At 51.9% G+C, this 14,374-nt stretch overlaps 1 protein-coding gene across 3 annotated transcripts in view; it reads right to left on the minus strand.

Moving 5' to 3' along the window:
• Window positions 1–11,283: 11,283 nt before the first annotated feature.
• EPHA2 (EPH receptor A2) overlaps window positions 11,284–14,374 on the minus strand; it is a 37,964-nt gene continuing 34,873 nt past the window's right edge. For 2 of the 3 annotated variants that reach the window (XM_069742046.1, XM_069742045.1), the window contains exons 11-16: window positions 13,851–14,179; window positions 13,406–13,615; window positions 12,918–13,067; window positions 12,638–12,831; window positions 12,402–12,557; window positions 11,284–12,162 (exon numbers count right to left, since the gene is read on the minus strand). In XM_069742046.1, the coding sequence (XP_069598147.1) occupies window positions 12,057–12,162; window positions 12,402–12,557; window positions 12,638–12,831; window positions 12,918–13,067; window positions 13,406–13,615; window positions 13,851–14,179 (1,145 nt within the window). In that variant the 3' untranslated portion in view covers window positions 11,284–12,056. The remainder of the gene's footprint in view (window positions 12,163–12,401; window positions 12,558–12,637; window positions 12,832–12,917; window positions 13,068–13,405; window positions 13,616–13,850; window positions 14,180–14,374) is intronic. The other variant, XM_069742047.1, reaches the window with a different exon arrangement.

Raw genomic sequence — 14,374 nt, forward strand, 5'->3', positions numbered from 1 at the left:
TAAAAGAACAATAGAATTCCATGCTTGCTGTACCAGTTTCAGCCATTATCAGGTGGGAGGGGGGAATGAGGAGTTTTACACAGGAGTCTGGTTTTCGCAGCACCAAGCCATAAAAATTCCGGTGGGAGGAGGGAAATGAGGGGTTTAGGATTACACAGGCAGGCAGAGGCAGAGGCTGAAGCTGTTTTTTTCCTCCGGTGACGGGGCTGTCATCACCCACAGGCATGGGTCTGAAAAGCCATGGACCTTTTTGGTATGTACTCAAAACATGGCATATTCATATTATCGTGACATGCATAACTATTCACCCCCCAAAGTCAGTACTTTGTAGAGCCTCCCTTTACAGCTGCAGGTCGCTTTGGATAAGTCTCTAGTTTTCCACATTTTGCTTCTGGGATTTTTGCCCATTCCTCAAGATAAAATTGCTCTGGCTCATTCACATTAGATCAGAGGTGTCAAACTGCATTCCTCGAGGGCCGCAAACAGGTCATGTTTTCTGGATTTCCTTGTATTGCACAGGTGATAATTTAATCACCTGCACAGAATGATTCCAGCACCTTGTGTAATACAAGGAAATCCTGAAAGCATGACCTGTTTGCGGCCCTCGAGGAATGCAGTTTGACACCTGGATATTAGCGAAGGGAATGAGGATGTCGAGTCCATATGGGTTGAAATTCATGGAGGGAAAAATGGTAACAAAATTCTCATTGGGGTCTGTTACAAACCCCCAAATATAACAGAAAGCATGGAAAGTCTACTTCTAAAGCAGATAGATGAAGCTGCAACCCATAATGAGGTCCTGGTTATGGGGGACTTTAACTACCCGGATATTAACTGGGAAACAGAAACCTGTGAAACCCATAAAGGCAACAGGTTTCTGCTAATAACCAAGAAAAATTATCTTTCACAATTGGTGCAGAATCCAACCAGAGGAGCAGCACTTTTAGACCTAATACTATCTAATAGACCTGACAGAATAACAAATCTGCAGGTGGTTGGGCATTTAGGAAATAGCGACCACAATATTGTGCAGTTTCACCTGTCTTTCACTAGGGGGACTTGTCAGGGAGTCACAAAAACATTGAACTTTAGGAAGGCAAAGTTTGAACAGCTTAGAGATGCCCTTAATCTGGTAGACTGGGACAATATCCTCAGAAATGAGAATACAGATAATAAATGGAAAATGTTTAAGAACATCCTAAATAGGCAGTGTAAGCGGTTTATACCTTGTGGGAATAAAAGGACTAGAAATAGGAAAAACCCAATGTGGCTAAACAAAGAAGTAAGACAGGCAATTAACAGTAAAAAGAAAGCATTTGCACTACTAAAGCAGGATGGCACCATTGAAGCTCTAAAAAACTATAGGGAGAAAAATACTTTATCTAAAAAACTAATTAAAGCTGCCAAAAAGGAAACAGAGAAGCACATTGCTAAGGAGAGTAAAACTAATCCCAAACTGTTCTTCAACTATATCAATAGTAAAAGAATAAAAACTGAAAATGTAGGCCCCTTAAAAAATAGTGAGGAAAGAATGGTTGTAGATGACGAGGAAAAAGCTAACATATTAAACACCTTCTTCTCCACGGTATTCACGGTGGAAAATGAAATGCTAGGTGAAATCCCAAGAAACAATGAAAACCCTATATTAAGGGTCACCAATCTAACCCAAGAAGAGGTGCGAAACCGGCTAAATAAGATTAAAATAGATAAATCTCCGGGTCCGGATGGCATACACCCACGAGTACTAAGAGAACTAAGTAATGTAATAGATAAACCATTATTTCTTATTTTTAGGGACTCTATAGCGACAGGGTCTGTTCCGCAGGATTGGCGCATAGCAAATGTGGTGCCAATATTCAAAAAGGGCTCTAAAAGTGAACCTGGAAATTATAGGCCAGTAAGTCTAACCTCTATTGTTGGTAAAATATTTGAAGGGTTTCTGAGGGATGTTATTCTGGATTATCTCAATGAGAATAACTGTTTAACTCCATATCAGCATGGGTTTATGAGAAATCGCTCCTGTCAAACCAATCTAATCAGTTTTTATGAAGAGGTAAGCTATAGACTGGACCACGGTGAGTCATTGGACGTGGTATATCTCGATTTTTCCAAAGCGTTTGATACCGTGCCGCACAAGAGGTTGGTACACAAAATGAGAATGCTTGGTCTGGGGGAAAATGTGTGTAAATGGGTTAGTAACTGGCTTAGTGATAGAAAGCAGAGGGTGGTTATAAATGGTATAGTCTCTAACTGGGTCGCTGTGACCAGTGGGGTACCGCAGGGGTCAGTATTGGGACCTGTTCTCTTCAACATATTCATTAATGATCTGGTAGAAGGTTTACACAGTAAAATATCGATATTTGCAGATGATACAAAACTATGTAAAGCAGTTAATACAAGAGAAGATAGTATTCTGCTACAGATGGATCTGGATAAGTTGGAAACTTGGGCTGAAAGGTGGCAGATGAGGTTTAACAATGATAAATGTAAGGTTATACACATGGGAAGAGGGAATCAATATCACCATTACACACTGAACGGGAAACCACTGGGTAAATCTGACAGGGAGAAGGACTTGGGGATCCTAGTTAATGATAAACTTACCTGGAGCAGCCAGTGCCAGGCAGCAGCTGCCAAGGCAAACAGGATCATGGGGTGCATTAAAAGAGGTCTGGATACACATGATGAGAGCATTATACTGCCTCTGTACAAATCCCTAGTTAGACCGCACATGGAGTACTGTGTCCAGTTTTGGGCACCGGTGCTCAGGAAGGATATAATGGAACTAGAGAGAGTACAAAGGAGGGCAACAAAATTAATAAAGGGGATGGGAGAACTACAATACCCAGATAGATTAGCGAAATTAGGATTATTTAGTCTAGAAAAAAGACGACTGAGGGGCGATCTAATAACCATGTATAAGTATATAAGGGGACAATACAAATATCTCGCTGAGGATCTGTTTATACCAAGGAAGGTGTCGGGCACAAGGGGGCATTCTTTGCGTCTGGAGGAGAGAAGGTTTTTCCACCAACATAGAAGAGGATTCTTTACTGTTAGGGCAGTGAGAATCTGGAATTGCTTGCCTGAGGAGGTGGTGATGGCGAACTCAGTCGAGGGGTTCAAGAGAGGCCTGGATGTCTTCCTGGAGCAGAACAATATTGTATCATACAATTATTAGGTTCTGTAGAAGAACGTAGATCTGGGGATTTATTATGATGGAATATAGGCTGAACTGGATGGACAAATGTCTTTTTTCGGCCTTACTAACTATGTTACTATGTTACCTCTGCATTAGACGTTTCCTCTGGTGAACAGCGATCTTCACTCTGACCACGGATTCATAGGATTAAGGTGCGGGCTGAGACTTGGGCGCTCCAGAACATTCACAATTCCCCTTACACCATCAGTGTTGCTTTAGCAGAATACTTGAGATCATTGTCTTGTTGGAAGGTCAACAATGAATATTCCTTTATTGCGCACCATCGATCATCCCTCGACTTGGATCATTTTCCGTGTCCTTGCTGCCGAAAACATCCCCATAGCAAAATGCTGCCACCATGTTTCACTGTGGGGATGGTGTTCTTGGAGAGATGAGCCGTGTTAGTTTGGTGCCAGACATAGCGTTTACATTGGTGGTCAAAAAGTTTAATTTTGGTCTCATCTGACCACAGCACATTCCTCCATATTTGGGGAGTCTCCCACGTCTTTTGGCAAACTCACACAGGCTGTAATGTAACAAAATAGGTAAAAAGACAAGGGGGTGAATACTTTTGCAAGCCACTGTATCTCCCAGCCATGATCCTCCCCCCATCCCTTGATGCAGTCTCTGGTTGGGCTCGGAGATCAGAGGAATATTCTGTCCTGTAATTTACATTCCTGTGTTGTGTGGGGAAGTCGCAGCTCCTCGGGGCTGTAATTACTCCGCAGTGGGGGCTCCTCCATGTACAGGGGGCTCCTCCTCACATCTGCAGCCAGCATGAGCGTCAAATTGTGTCTCTGGACTATGGGGGTGCTCAGTACTGGGGGTTCATGTCTCTACCGTCCGGCATTAAGGGTCTCAGGAGTGTTATCTGAACAGGTGGAGCTGTGATGTTCAGGAGATGATCCATAATCAGATCAGAGCGGAACGCAAACTTCTGAACCCTGGAGAGTCCCGACTGCAGGCACCCCCCTCTACAGAGACCCGACTGCAGGCACCCCCCTCTACAGAGACCCGACTGCAGGCGCCCCCCCCCCCAGAGACCCGAATGCAGGTGCCCCCCCCCAGAGACCCGACTGCAGGCGCGCCCCCCCCCCTACAGAGACCCGACTGCATGCACCCCCCCAGAGACCCAACTGCAGGCGCCCCCCCTACAGAGACCCGACTGCAGGCGCCCCCCCTACAGACCCGACTGCCTGCACCCCCCAGAGACCCGACTGCATGCACCCCTCCTAGAGACCCGTCTGCAGGCGCCCCCCCTTACAGAGACCTGACTGCATGCGCAGCCCCCTACAGAGACCCGACTGCAGGTGCCCCCAAGACACGACTGCAGGCGCCCCCCCTACAGAGACCCAACTGCAGGCGCACCCCCCCTACAGAGACCCAACTGCAGGCGCCCCCCCCTACAGAGACCCGACTGCAGGCGCCCCCCCCAGAGACCCGAATGCAGGTGCCCCCCCTACAGAGACCCACCTGCAGGCGCCCCCCCCTACAAAGACCTGACTACATGCACCCCCCTACAGAGACCCGACTGCAGGTGCCCCCCCTACAGAGACCCGACTGCAGGCGCCCCCCCCTACAGAGACCCAACTACAGGCGCACCCCCCTTCAGAGACCCACCTGCAGGCGCCCCCCCCTACAAAGACCTGACTACATGCACCCCCCTACAGAGACCCAAATGCAGGTGCCCCCCCCTACAGAGACCCGACTGCAGGCGCCCCCCCTACAGACCCGACTGCCTGCACCCCCCAGAGACCCGACTGCATGCACCCCTCCTAGAGACCCGTCTGCAGGCGCCCCCCCCTACAGAGACCTGACTGCAGGCGCACCCCCTCTACAGAGACCCAACTGCAGGCGCCCCCCCCTACAAAGACCTGACTACATGCACCCCCCCTACAGAGACCCAACTGCAGGCGCCCCCCCCCTACAGAGACCCAAATGCAGGTGCCCCCCCCCAGAGACCCGACTGCAGGCGTCCCCCCCTACAGAGACCCAAATGCAGGCGCACCCCCTCTACAGAGACCCAACTGCAGGCGCCCCCCCCTACAAAGACCTGACTACATGCACCCCCCCTACAGAGACCCAACTGCAGGCGCCCCCCCCTACAGAGACCCAACTGCAGGTGCCCCCCCCAGAGACCCAACTGCAGGCGCACCCCCTCTACAGAGACCCAACTGCAGGCGCCCCCCCCTACAGAGACCCAACTGCAGGTGCCCCCCCCCAGAGACCCAACTGCAGGCGCCCCCCCCAGAGACCCAACTGCAGGCGCACCCCCTCTACAGAGACCCAACTGCAGGCGCCCCCCCCTACAGAGACCCAACTGCAGGTGCCCCCCTACAGAGACCCAACTGCAGGTGCCCCCCCCAGAGACCCAACTGCAGGCGCACCCCCTCTACAGAGACCCAACTGCAGGCGCCCCCCCTACAGAGACCCAACTGCAGGCGCCCCCCCCTACAAAGACCTGACTACATGCACCCCCCCTACAGAGACCCAACTGCAGGCGCCCCCCCCTACAGAGACCCAAATGCAGGTGCCCCCCCCAGAGACCCAACTGCAGGCGCACCCCCTCTACAGAGACCCAACTGCAGGCGCCCCCCCTACAGAGACCCAACTGCAGGCGCCCCCCCTACAGAGACCCAACTGCAGGCGCCCCCCCCTACAAAGACCTGACTACATGCACCCCCCCTACAGAGACCCAACTGCAGGCGCCCCCCCCTACAGAGACCCAAATGCAGGTGCCCCCCCCAGAGACCCAACTGCAGGCGCTAGGATGAGAGCATTTCAGCCTCTGCTCCCTGTTATCAGCCACCATGCAGTCCTGCCGTCTCTTTCTGGCCGATTCCCTGTGTGATCAGTCGTCACACCACAGCCGCGCTCAGCACATTCCTCACATTTTGGGCCACGTTGGCTCCGACCGCCGCAGTCTGTAATTATAATTCACCACGAGGCAAAAGCCGCGACCGGGCGTAACCAGCACCATGGTGGGGACAGAGGGCAGCCGCCCACGTCACCCCGGGCCCCCGGCAGCCGCCCATGTCACCCCGGGCCCCCGGCAGCCGCCTACGTCACCCCGGGCCCCCAGCAGGGGTCCACGTCACCCCGGGCCCCCAGCAGGGGCCCACGTCACCCTGTGTTCCCAGACCTCACATCCCCAAATTCATTCCACTAGGAAAACCTTCCCATCTGTGGCCCCAAACCTTCCCATGGCCTTGGGATCATCTTTAGGGAACGGTGTGGCCCTGTGGCTGATGAGGAGCCCGGAGCATTGTCTGGATCCACTAGTAACAAACCCTCAGCTGTGAGAGCAGGATGAGCCATACAACAGGCTGGGCTGACAGCAGAGATCTTGGGTCTGAATTCAGACATCGGTGACACAATGCGAGTCCAGACTGATGTCGGGTCCACGGCCGGGCCAGATATAGGGGGTCCATACTCACTGACGTGTCCACGGCCAGGCCAGATATCGGGGGTCCGTACTCACTGGCATCGGATCCACAGCCGGGCCACATATCGGGGGTCTATACTCACTGGCATCGGATCCACAGCCGGGCCACATATCGGGGGTCTATACTCACTGGCATCGGGTCCACAGCCGGGCCACATATCGGGGGTCTATACTCACTGGCATCGGGTCCACAGCCGGGCCACATATCGGGGGTCCATACTCACTGGCATCGGGGCCACAGCCGGGCCACATATCGGGGGTCTATACTCACTGGCATCGGGTCCACAGCCGGGCCACATATCGGGGGTCTATACTCACTGGCATCGGGTCCACAGCCGGGCCACATATCGGGGGTCTATACTCACTGGCATCGGGTCCACAGCCGGGCCACATATCGGGGGTCTATACTCACTGGCATCGGGTCCACAGCCGGGCCACATATCGGGGGTCTATACTCACCTGCGTCTGAACTGAAACCTAGCGGTAAGGAATTAGATCACAGTCTGGGAATCTTCTTAATGATGGAGCCTCAATTCTAGAAATGGCCGGTGAGAAAACTTGGAACCGACGCTATAAACGAGGCCACCGTCAGATCTCAGACATTTTGGGCCGGCAGACCCCCGTATAACCCGGTAAGTATCCAGTGACGCAGATGATGCAACAAGGAGCGAAGAAAACGGAATGAACTACACGAGAAAGATGATAAGGGGGAAAGGCCACATCCGTCCTCCCCGACCATCACCACCAGCTCCACCGCCATTAATCACATCAGTCTCCCACATATCCGACCACATCCCCCGAATATCAAGCTGCGATTCTCTGTGGTATCCCACTGTGGGACTAAAGGAACCAGCAGGACAGCACAGCAAAGCCCTGTATCTAACCTATCCTGTGTGATACTGTCTGCTGAGCCGTGTATCTAATCCTCCCGTGTGATACTGACTGCTGAGCCGTGTATCTAATCCTCCCCTGTGTGATACTGACTGCTGAGCCGTGTATCTAATCCTCTTCTGTGTGATACTGTCTGCTGAGCCGTGTATCTAATCCTCCCGTGTGATACTGACTGCTGAGCTGTATCTAACCTATCCTGTGTGATACTGACTGCTGAGCCGTGTATCTAATCCTCTCGTGTGTGATACTGTCTGCTGAGCCGTGTATCTAATCCTCTCGTGTGTGATACTGTCTGCTGAGCCGTGTATCTAACCTATCCTGTGTGATACTGTCTGCTGAGCCGTGTATCTAATCCTCCCGTGTGATACTGTCTGCTGAGCCGTGTATCTAACCTATCCTGTGTGATACTGTCTGCTGAGCCGTGTATCTAATCCTCCCGTGTGATACTGTCTGCTGAGCCGTGTATCTAATCCTCTCCTGTGTGATACTGACTGCTGAGCTGTGTATCTAATCCTATCCTGTGTGATACTGACTGCTGAGCCGTGTATCTAATCCTCCCGTGTGATACTGTCTGCTGAGCCGTGTATCTAATCCTCCCGTGTGATACTGTCTGCTGAGCCGTGTATCTAATCCTATCCTGTGTGATACTGACTGCTGAGCCGTGTATCTAATCCTCTCCTGTGTGATACTGACTGCTGAGCCGTGTATCTAATCCTCTCCTGTGTGATACTGACTGCTGAGCCATGTATCTAACCTATCCTGTGTGATACTGACTGCTGAGCCGTGTATCTAATCCTCTCCTGTGTGATACTGACTGCTGAGCCGTGTATCTAATCCTCTCCTGTGTGATACTGACTGCTGAGCCGTGTATCTAACCTATCCTGTGTGATACTGACTGCTGAGCCGTGTATCTAATCCTCTCCTGTGTGATACTGACTGCTGAGCCGTGTATCTAATCCTCTCCTGTGTGATACTGACTGCTGAGCCGTGTATCTAATCCTCTCCTGTGTGATACTGACTGCTGAGCCGTGTATCTAACCTATCCTGTGTGATACTGTCTGCTGAGCCGTGTATCTAATCCTCCCGTGTGATACTGTCTGCTGAGCCGTGTATCTAATCCTATCCTGTGTGATACTGACTGCTGAGCCGTGTATCTAATCCTCTCCTGTGTGATACTGTCTGCTGAGCTGTGTATCTAATCCTCTCCTGTGTGATACTGACTGCTGAGCTGTGTATCTAATCCTCTCCTGTGTGATACTGACTGCTGAGCCGTGTATCTAATCCTCTCCTGTGTGATACTGACTGCTGAGCCGTGTATCTAATCCTCCCGTGTGATACTGTCTGCTGAGCCGTGTATCTAATCCTATCCTGTGTGATACTGACTGCTGAGCCGTGTATCTAATCCTCTCCTGTGTGATACTGTCTGCTGAGCCGTGTATCTAATCCTCCCGTGTGATACTGACTGCTGAGCTGTATCTAACCTATCCTGTGTGATACTGACTGCTGAGCCGTGTATCTAATCCTCTCGTGTGTGATACTGTCTGCTGAGCCGTGTATCTAATCCTCTCCTGTGTGATACTGTCTGCTGAGCCGTGTATCTAACCTATCCTGTGTGATACTGTCTGCTGAGCCGTGTATCTAATCCTCCCGTGTGATACTGTCTGCTGAGCCGTGTATCTAATCCTCTCCTGTGTGATACTGACTGCTGAGCTGTGTATCTAATCCTATCCTGTGTGATACTGACTGCTGAGCCGTGTATCTAATCCTCCCGTGTGATACTGACTGCTGAGCCGTGTATCTAATCCTCTCCTGTGTGATACTGACTGCTGAGCCGTGTATCTAATCCTCTCCTGTGTGATACTGACTGCTGAGCCGTGTATCTAATCCTCTCCTGTGTGATACTGACTGCTGAGCCGTGTATCTAATCCTCTCCTGTGTGATACTGACTGCTGAGCCGTGTATCTAATCCTGTCCTGTGTGATACTGTCTGCTGAGCCGTGTATCTAATCCTCTCCTGTGTGATACTGTCTGCTGAGCCGTGTATCTAATCCTCTCCTGTGTGATACTGACTGCTGAGCCGTGTATCTAATCCTCTCCTGTGTGATACTGACTGCTGAGCCGTGTATCTAATCCTCTCCTGTGTGATACTGACTGCTGAGCCGCGTATCTAATCCTATCCTGTGTGATACTGACTGCTGAGCCGCGTATCTAATCCTATCCTGTGTGATACTGACTGCTGAGCCGCGTATCTAATCCTATCCTGTGTGATACTGTCTGCTGAGCTGTATCTAATCCTCTCCTGTGTGATACTGACTGCTGAACCGTGTATCTAATCCTCTCCTGTGTGATACTGACTGCTGAGCCGTGTATCTAATCCTCTCCTGTGTTATACTGACTGCTGAGCTGTATCTAATCCTCTCCTGTGTGATACTGTCTGCTGAGCTGTATCTAATCCTATCCTGTGTGATACTGACTGCTGAACCGTGTATCTAATACTCTCCTGTGTGATACTGTCTGCTGAGCCATGTATCTAATCCTCTCCTGTGTGATACTGTCTGCTGAGCTGTGTATCTAATCCTCTCCTGTGTGATACTGACTGCTGAGCCGTGTATCTAATCCCCTCCTGTGTGATACTGTCTGCTGAGCTGTGTATCTAATCCCCTCCTGTGTGATACTGACTGCTGAGCCATGTATCTAATCCTCTCCTGTGTGATACTGACTGCTGAGCCATGTATCTAATCCTCTCCTGTGTGATACTGTCTGCTGAGCCGTGTATCTAATCCTATCCTGTGTGATACTGACTGCTGAGCCGTGTATCTAATACTCTCCTGTGTGGTACTGACTGCTGAGCTGTATCTAATCCTCTCCTGTGTGATACTGACTGCTGAGCCGTGTATCTAATCCTCTCCTGTGTGATACTGACTGCTGAGCCATGTATCTAATCCTCTCCTGTGTGATACTGTCTGCTGAGCCGTGTATCTAATACTCTCCTGTGTGGTACTGTCTGCTGAGCTGTATCTAATCCTCTCCTGTGTGATACTGTCTGCTGAGCCGTGTATCTAATACTCTCCTGTGTGATACTGACTGCTGAGCCGTGTATCTAATCCTCTCCTGTGTGATGCTGACTGCTGAGCCATGTATCTAATCCTCTCCTGTGTGATACTGACTGCTGAGCCGTGTATCTAATCCTCTCCTGTGTGATACTGTCTGCTGAGCCGTGTATCTAATCCTCTCCTGTGTGATACTGTCTGCTGAGCCGTGTATCTAATACTCTCCTGTGTGATACTGTCTGCTGAGCCATGTATCTAATCCTCTCCTGTGTGATACTGACTGCTGAGCCGTGTATCTAATCCTCTCCTGTGTGATACTGACTGCTGAGCCGTGTATCTAATCCTCTCCTGTGTGATACTGACTGCTGAGCCGTGTATCTAATCCTCTCCTGTGTGATACTGTCTGCTGAGCCATGTATCTAATCCTCTCCTGTGTGATACTGACTGCTGAGCCGTGTATCTAATCCTCTCCTGTGTGGTACTGTCTGCTGAGCCGTGTATCTAATCCTCTCCTGTGTGGTACTGTCTGCTGAGCCGTGTATCTAATCCTCTCCTGTGTGATACTGTCTGCTGAGTTGTGTATTTTACATGAGGACCCCAGAGATACTTGGCCCGTGAGCAGTCCGTCGTTCACCATGGGGGGCCGGTCTTTGGGGGTCATTATTGCTGCAATGAAGAATAAACGCCACAAGGACTTTTTGGAAAACTATTTGCAGGTTTATTTCTGAGAATCTTATAATCGTCCAGAAAACCTATAATAAATATAAAAAAATAAATAATTGTGGAACAAACGTACAGCGATAATACTGGGGCATAAGTACAAAAAGGCACAAGAATAAGTTAGAAAACAAAAAATCCCCCTCGTCAGGCACTTAAGAGAGGCGGCCGGAGGGGCCGTCACCCCCTGGTCACAGCAGAGAGACCGGGGGCGAGCGACCCACACAATATCCTGCACCACGAGATCCGGGGGGCCGGAGGTCGGTGCAGTCACATGGGCCCGGCAGTCTTTATGAGGAGGGGGGGGGATGGGCCCGGATGCCCAGGGGCCGAGCACACACACCGCAAACCTCACATCTGTGCTCCGAAATGTGGCTCCCGGCCCGTACCGTGTCCAGCAGCTGCACGACTACAAGGATCACTTCTCCGCAGACACCAACGCCGAGAAGTCCTTTCCCCAGGATGCCCGAAGGGGGCGGATGTCTGCGTCTCGGGGAGAGCGGGGGCCGCAGAATTATTCCAGAATTAGGTCTATATAGAAAAGTGCTATCATGTCCACAAACCGCAGAGTCCCCACCAGCAGGGGTCCTGGATGTCCGGGGTCTGTGAGACGCTGCGTGCCCCCCGCAGAACAAAAGCGAGAAGCCGGCCCTCCGAGCAGCACACGCGGTCCTGGTCCAGCGCTATGTCGGGCCCTGCCGTCTGCCGATGGGGTGGTCACCAGTAATGGGTGGGCGATGGCCACCACTTCTTAGATGGGGATGCCCATTTGGCTGGCCTGTTCCTTCAGGCCCAGGATGCTGAAGGCGATGCGTTTCTGATGGCCCGGGAGGCGGATGCCCAGCTGCTTCACATCACTGTAGAGGAAACACAGGAAAGGGTTAAAGGACCTGGATATTCCATGTCCCCCCAGACACCAGAGGTCCTATGTTCTCCACTGTCAATATCTCCGCTTGCTGGCAGTGATTGGTAACAACTTCCACATGCAGAGGCTGAAGACCGGCCCTGAACTAATACTTCTCACAGCAGGGGGTTGGTTGCAATGTGTCAGAGCTGGCGGATGGGTGGTCCCTACCCTCGGGTGGGGGACACTCACTCTGGGTGCATCAGGATGATCTTGTCCATGGTGTTGAACTGCGAGGCCATGAAGCTCTCGGTGTACTGCTGCATCTTGATGGACTCCAGCCACTCGGCGATGCTTCTGAACGGCATGCCCTCGGAGCCGCTGGTGCTGGGCAGGCGGATGGAGATCCTGGGGCAGAGCAATCAGGGGTTACTGGAGCCCGGCTCTAGTATTCAGGCTCAGTGGAGCATGGGAGTGGTAGTACTTACCTTGGGTCAAAGTCAGCCAGTGTCTTGAGCGAGTCCGGGGCTCGGATCAGCTTGTCCAGGATGCTGACAATATCAGCAAACTTGGGCCGTCGGTTGCGTTCTTGCTGCCAGCATTGCATCATCAGCTGGTAAATGGCGGAAGGGCAGTCCATCGGGGCCGGCAGGCGGAAACCTTCATTAATAGCCTTCATGACCTGTGAGGAGGGGATGGTGAGACATCAGTGACCGGTCTGGATTACACCCGCAGTCTATGAGATCCAGCGGTGCCGACGGTACCTACCTCCTGGTTGGACATCTCCCAGTAGGGCCGTTCACCGAAGGACATCACTTCCCACATGACGATGCCATAGCTCCACACGTCACTGGCCGATGTGAACTTCCTGTAGGAGATGGCCTCAGGAGCCGTCCAGCGGATCGGGATCTTGCCACCCTATGAAAGAACCCCAGGGTGAGTCTCAGGGAACATCTCCAAGATGCACCATCCCCATGACCACACGGAGGACGGTCTCCACCCAAGAAAAACAGCCTGATCCCAAGACAAGCGGTGTCCTAATCCCGGGAGAGCCCAAAGCATCCACCTGTTTGCTTAAAGGATCAGCTTCATGGACTACAAAGCCGTAACAACCCTCCGCACGGACTGACGACGGGCTACAACACCCAGGATCCCGTTTCCCATTGGACCAGTGCCTTGTGGATTCCTGAGCCCCGGATTTGGACCCGCTTGCTTTGTGTGATCCAGATTGAATCTCTCCAGATCCTGACACTCACACTGGTGGTATACGTTGCCTCGGGGTCATCCTCCAGGACCCTCGACAGTCCGAAGTCAGAGACCTTGCACACCAGCTGGCTGTTCACCAGGATGTTCCGAGCCGCCAGGTCCCGGTGAACATAGTTCATCTCGGAGAGATATTTCATGCCGGCGGCGATACCTCGCAGCATGCCCACCAGCTGGATGGCACTGAACTCCGCATCGTTGTCCTGTAGAAACCAAGGGGAAAGCGTCAAACTCAACCAGGACGACGTCTCCGGCAGCCGGGGGTCCCGGTCTTACATTCAGGTGCTTGTTATAATACAGCTATAGTGGAGCCTGGCCGCCGGAGTGACAATGGCGTCCTACCGTGTGTACCATCGACATTCCCTACAGTAACGTGCTAGCAGTCACCGTGCCCACTCATCACAGCCCACCCCAGCATTAGACCCCATCCCCCCTCACCTTCAGGAACTTGTCCAGCGCTCCGTTCTCCATGTGCTCGGTGATTATCATCATGGGTTTATCTGCAGGAAGAAAAGACGTCTGTGAGTCACATTGCCAACATGGAGCCGCCGAGACGCCAGGAGCGACGGAATAAGTCGTCTTACACTTGGACACGACTCCTTCCAGGCGGATGATGTTGTGGTGACAGAACTGCCCCATGATGCTGGCTTCACTCAGGAAATCGCGGCGCTGCTTCTCCGTATAACCCGACTTCAGGGTTTTAATGGCCACCGGCGTCTCCTTTCCGGGCAGCTTGAGAATCCCTTTGTAAACTTCTCCAAACTCCCCTGTAAAAACGGGGTCCGCAAATCAATTTCAGCGCAACCCGAGTATCAGCTATGCAGAATCCCCCGAGACATGAGGGCGATCTTCAGAATCACCTCCGAAGCTGCGCTGACAGTTCTGCCCCCGTCATCAGTCGCGGCAGCTCCACCAAGACCCCGTAATGCACCGCACAGAATTATAGGTAGGGACAAGGTAGT

Source organism: Ranitomeya imitator, chromosome 10 (genome assembly GCF_032444005.1).
Source record: "Ranitomeya imitator isolate aRanImi1 chromosome 10, aRanImi1.pri, whole genome shotgun sequence".
NCBI lineage: Eukaryota > Metazoa > Chordata > Amphibia > Anura > Dendrobatidae > Ranitomeya > Ranitomeya imitator.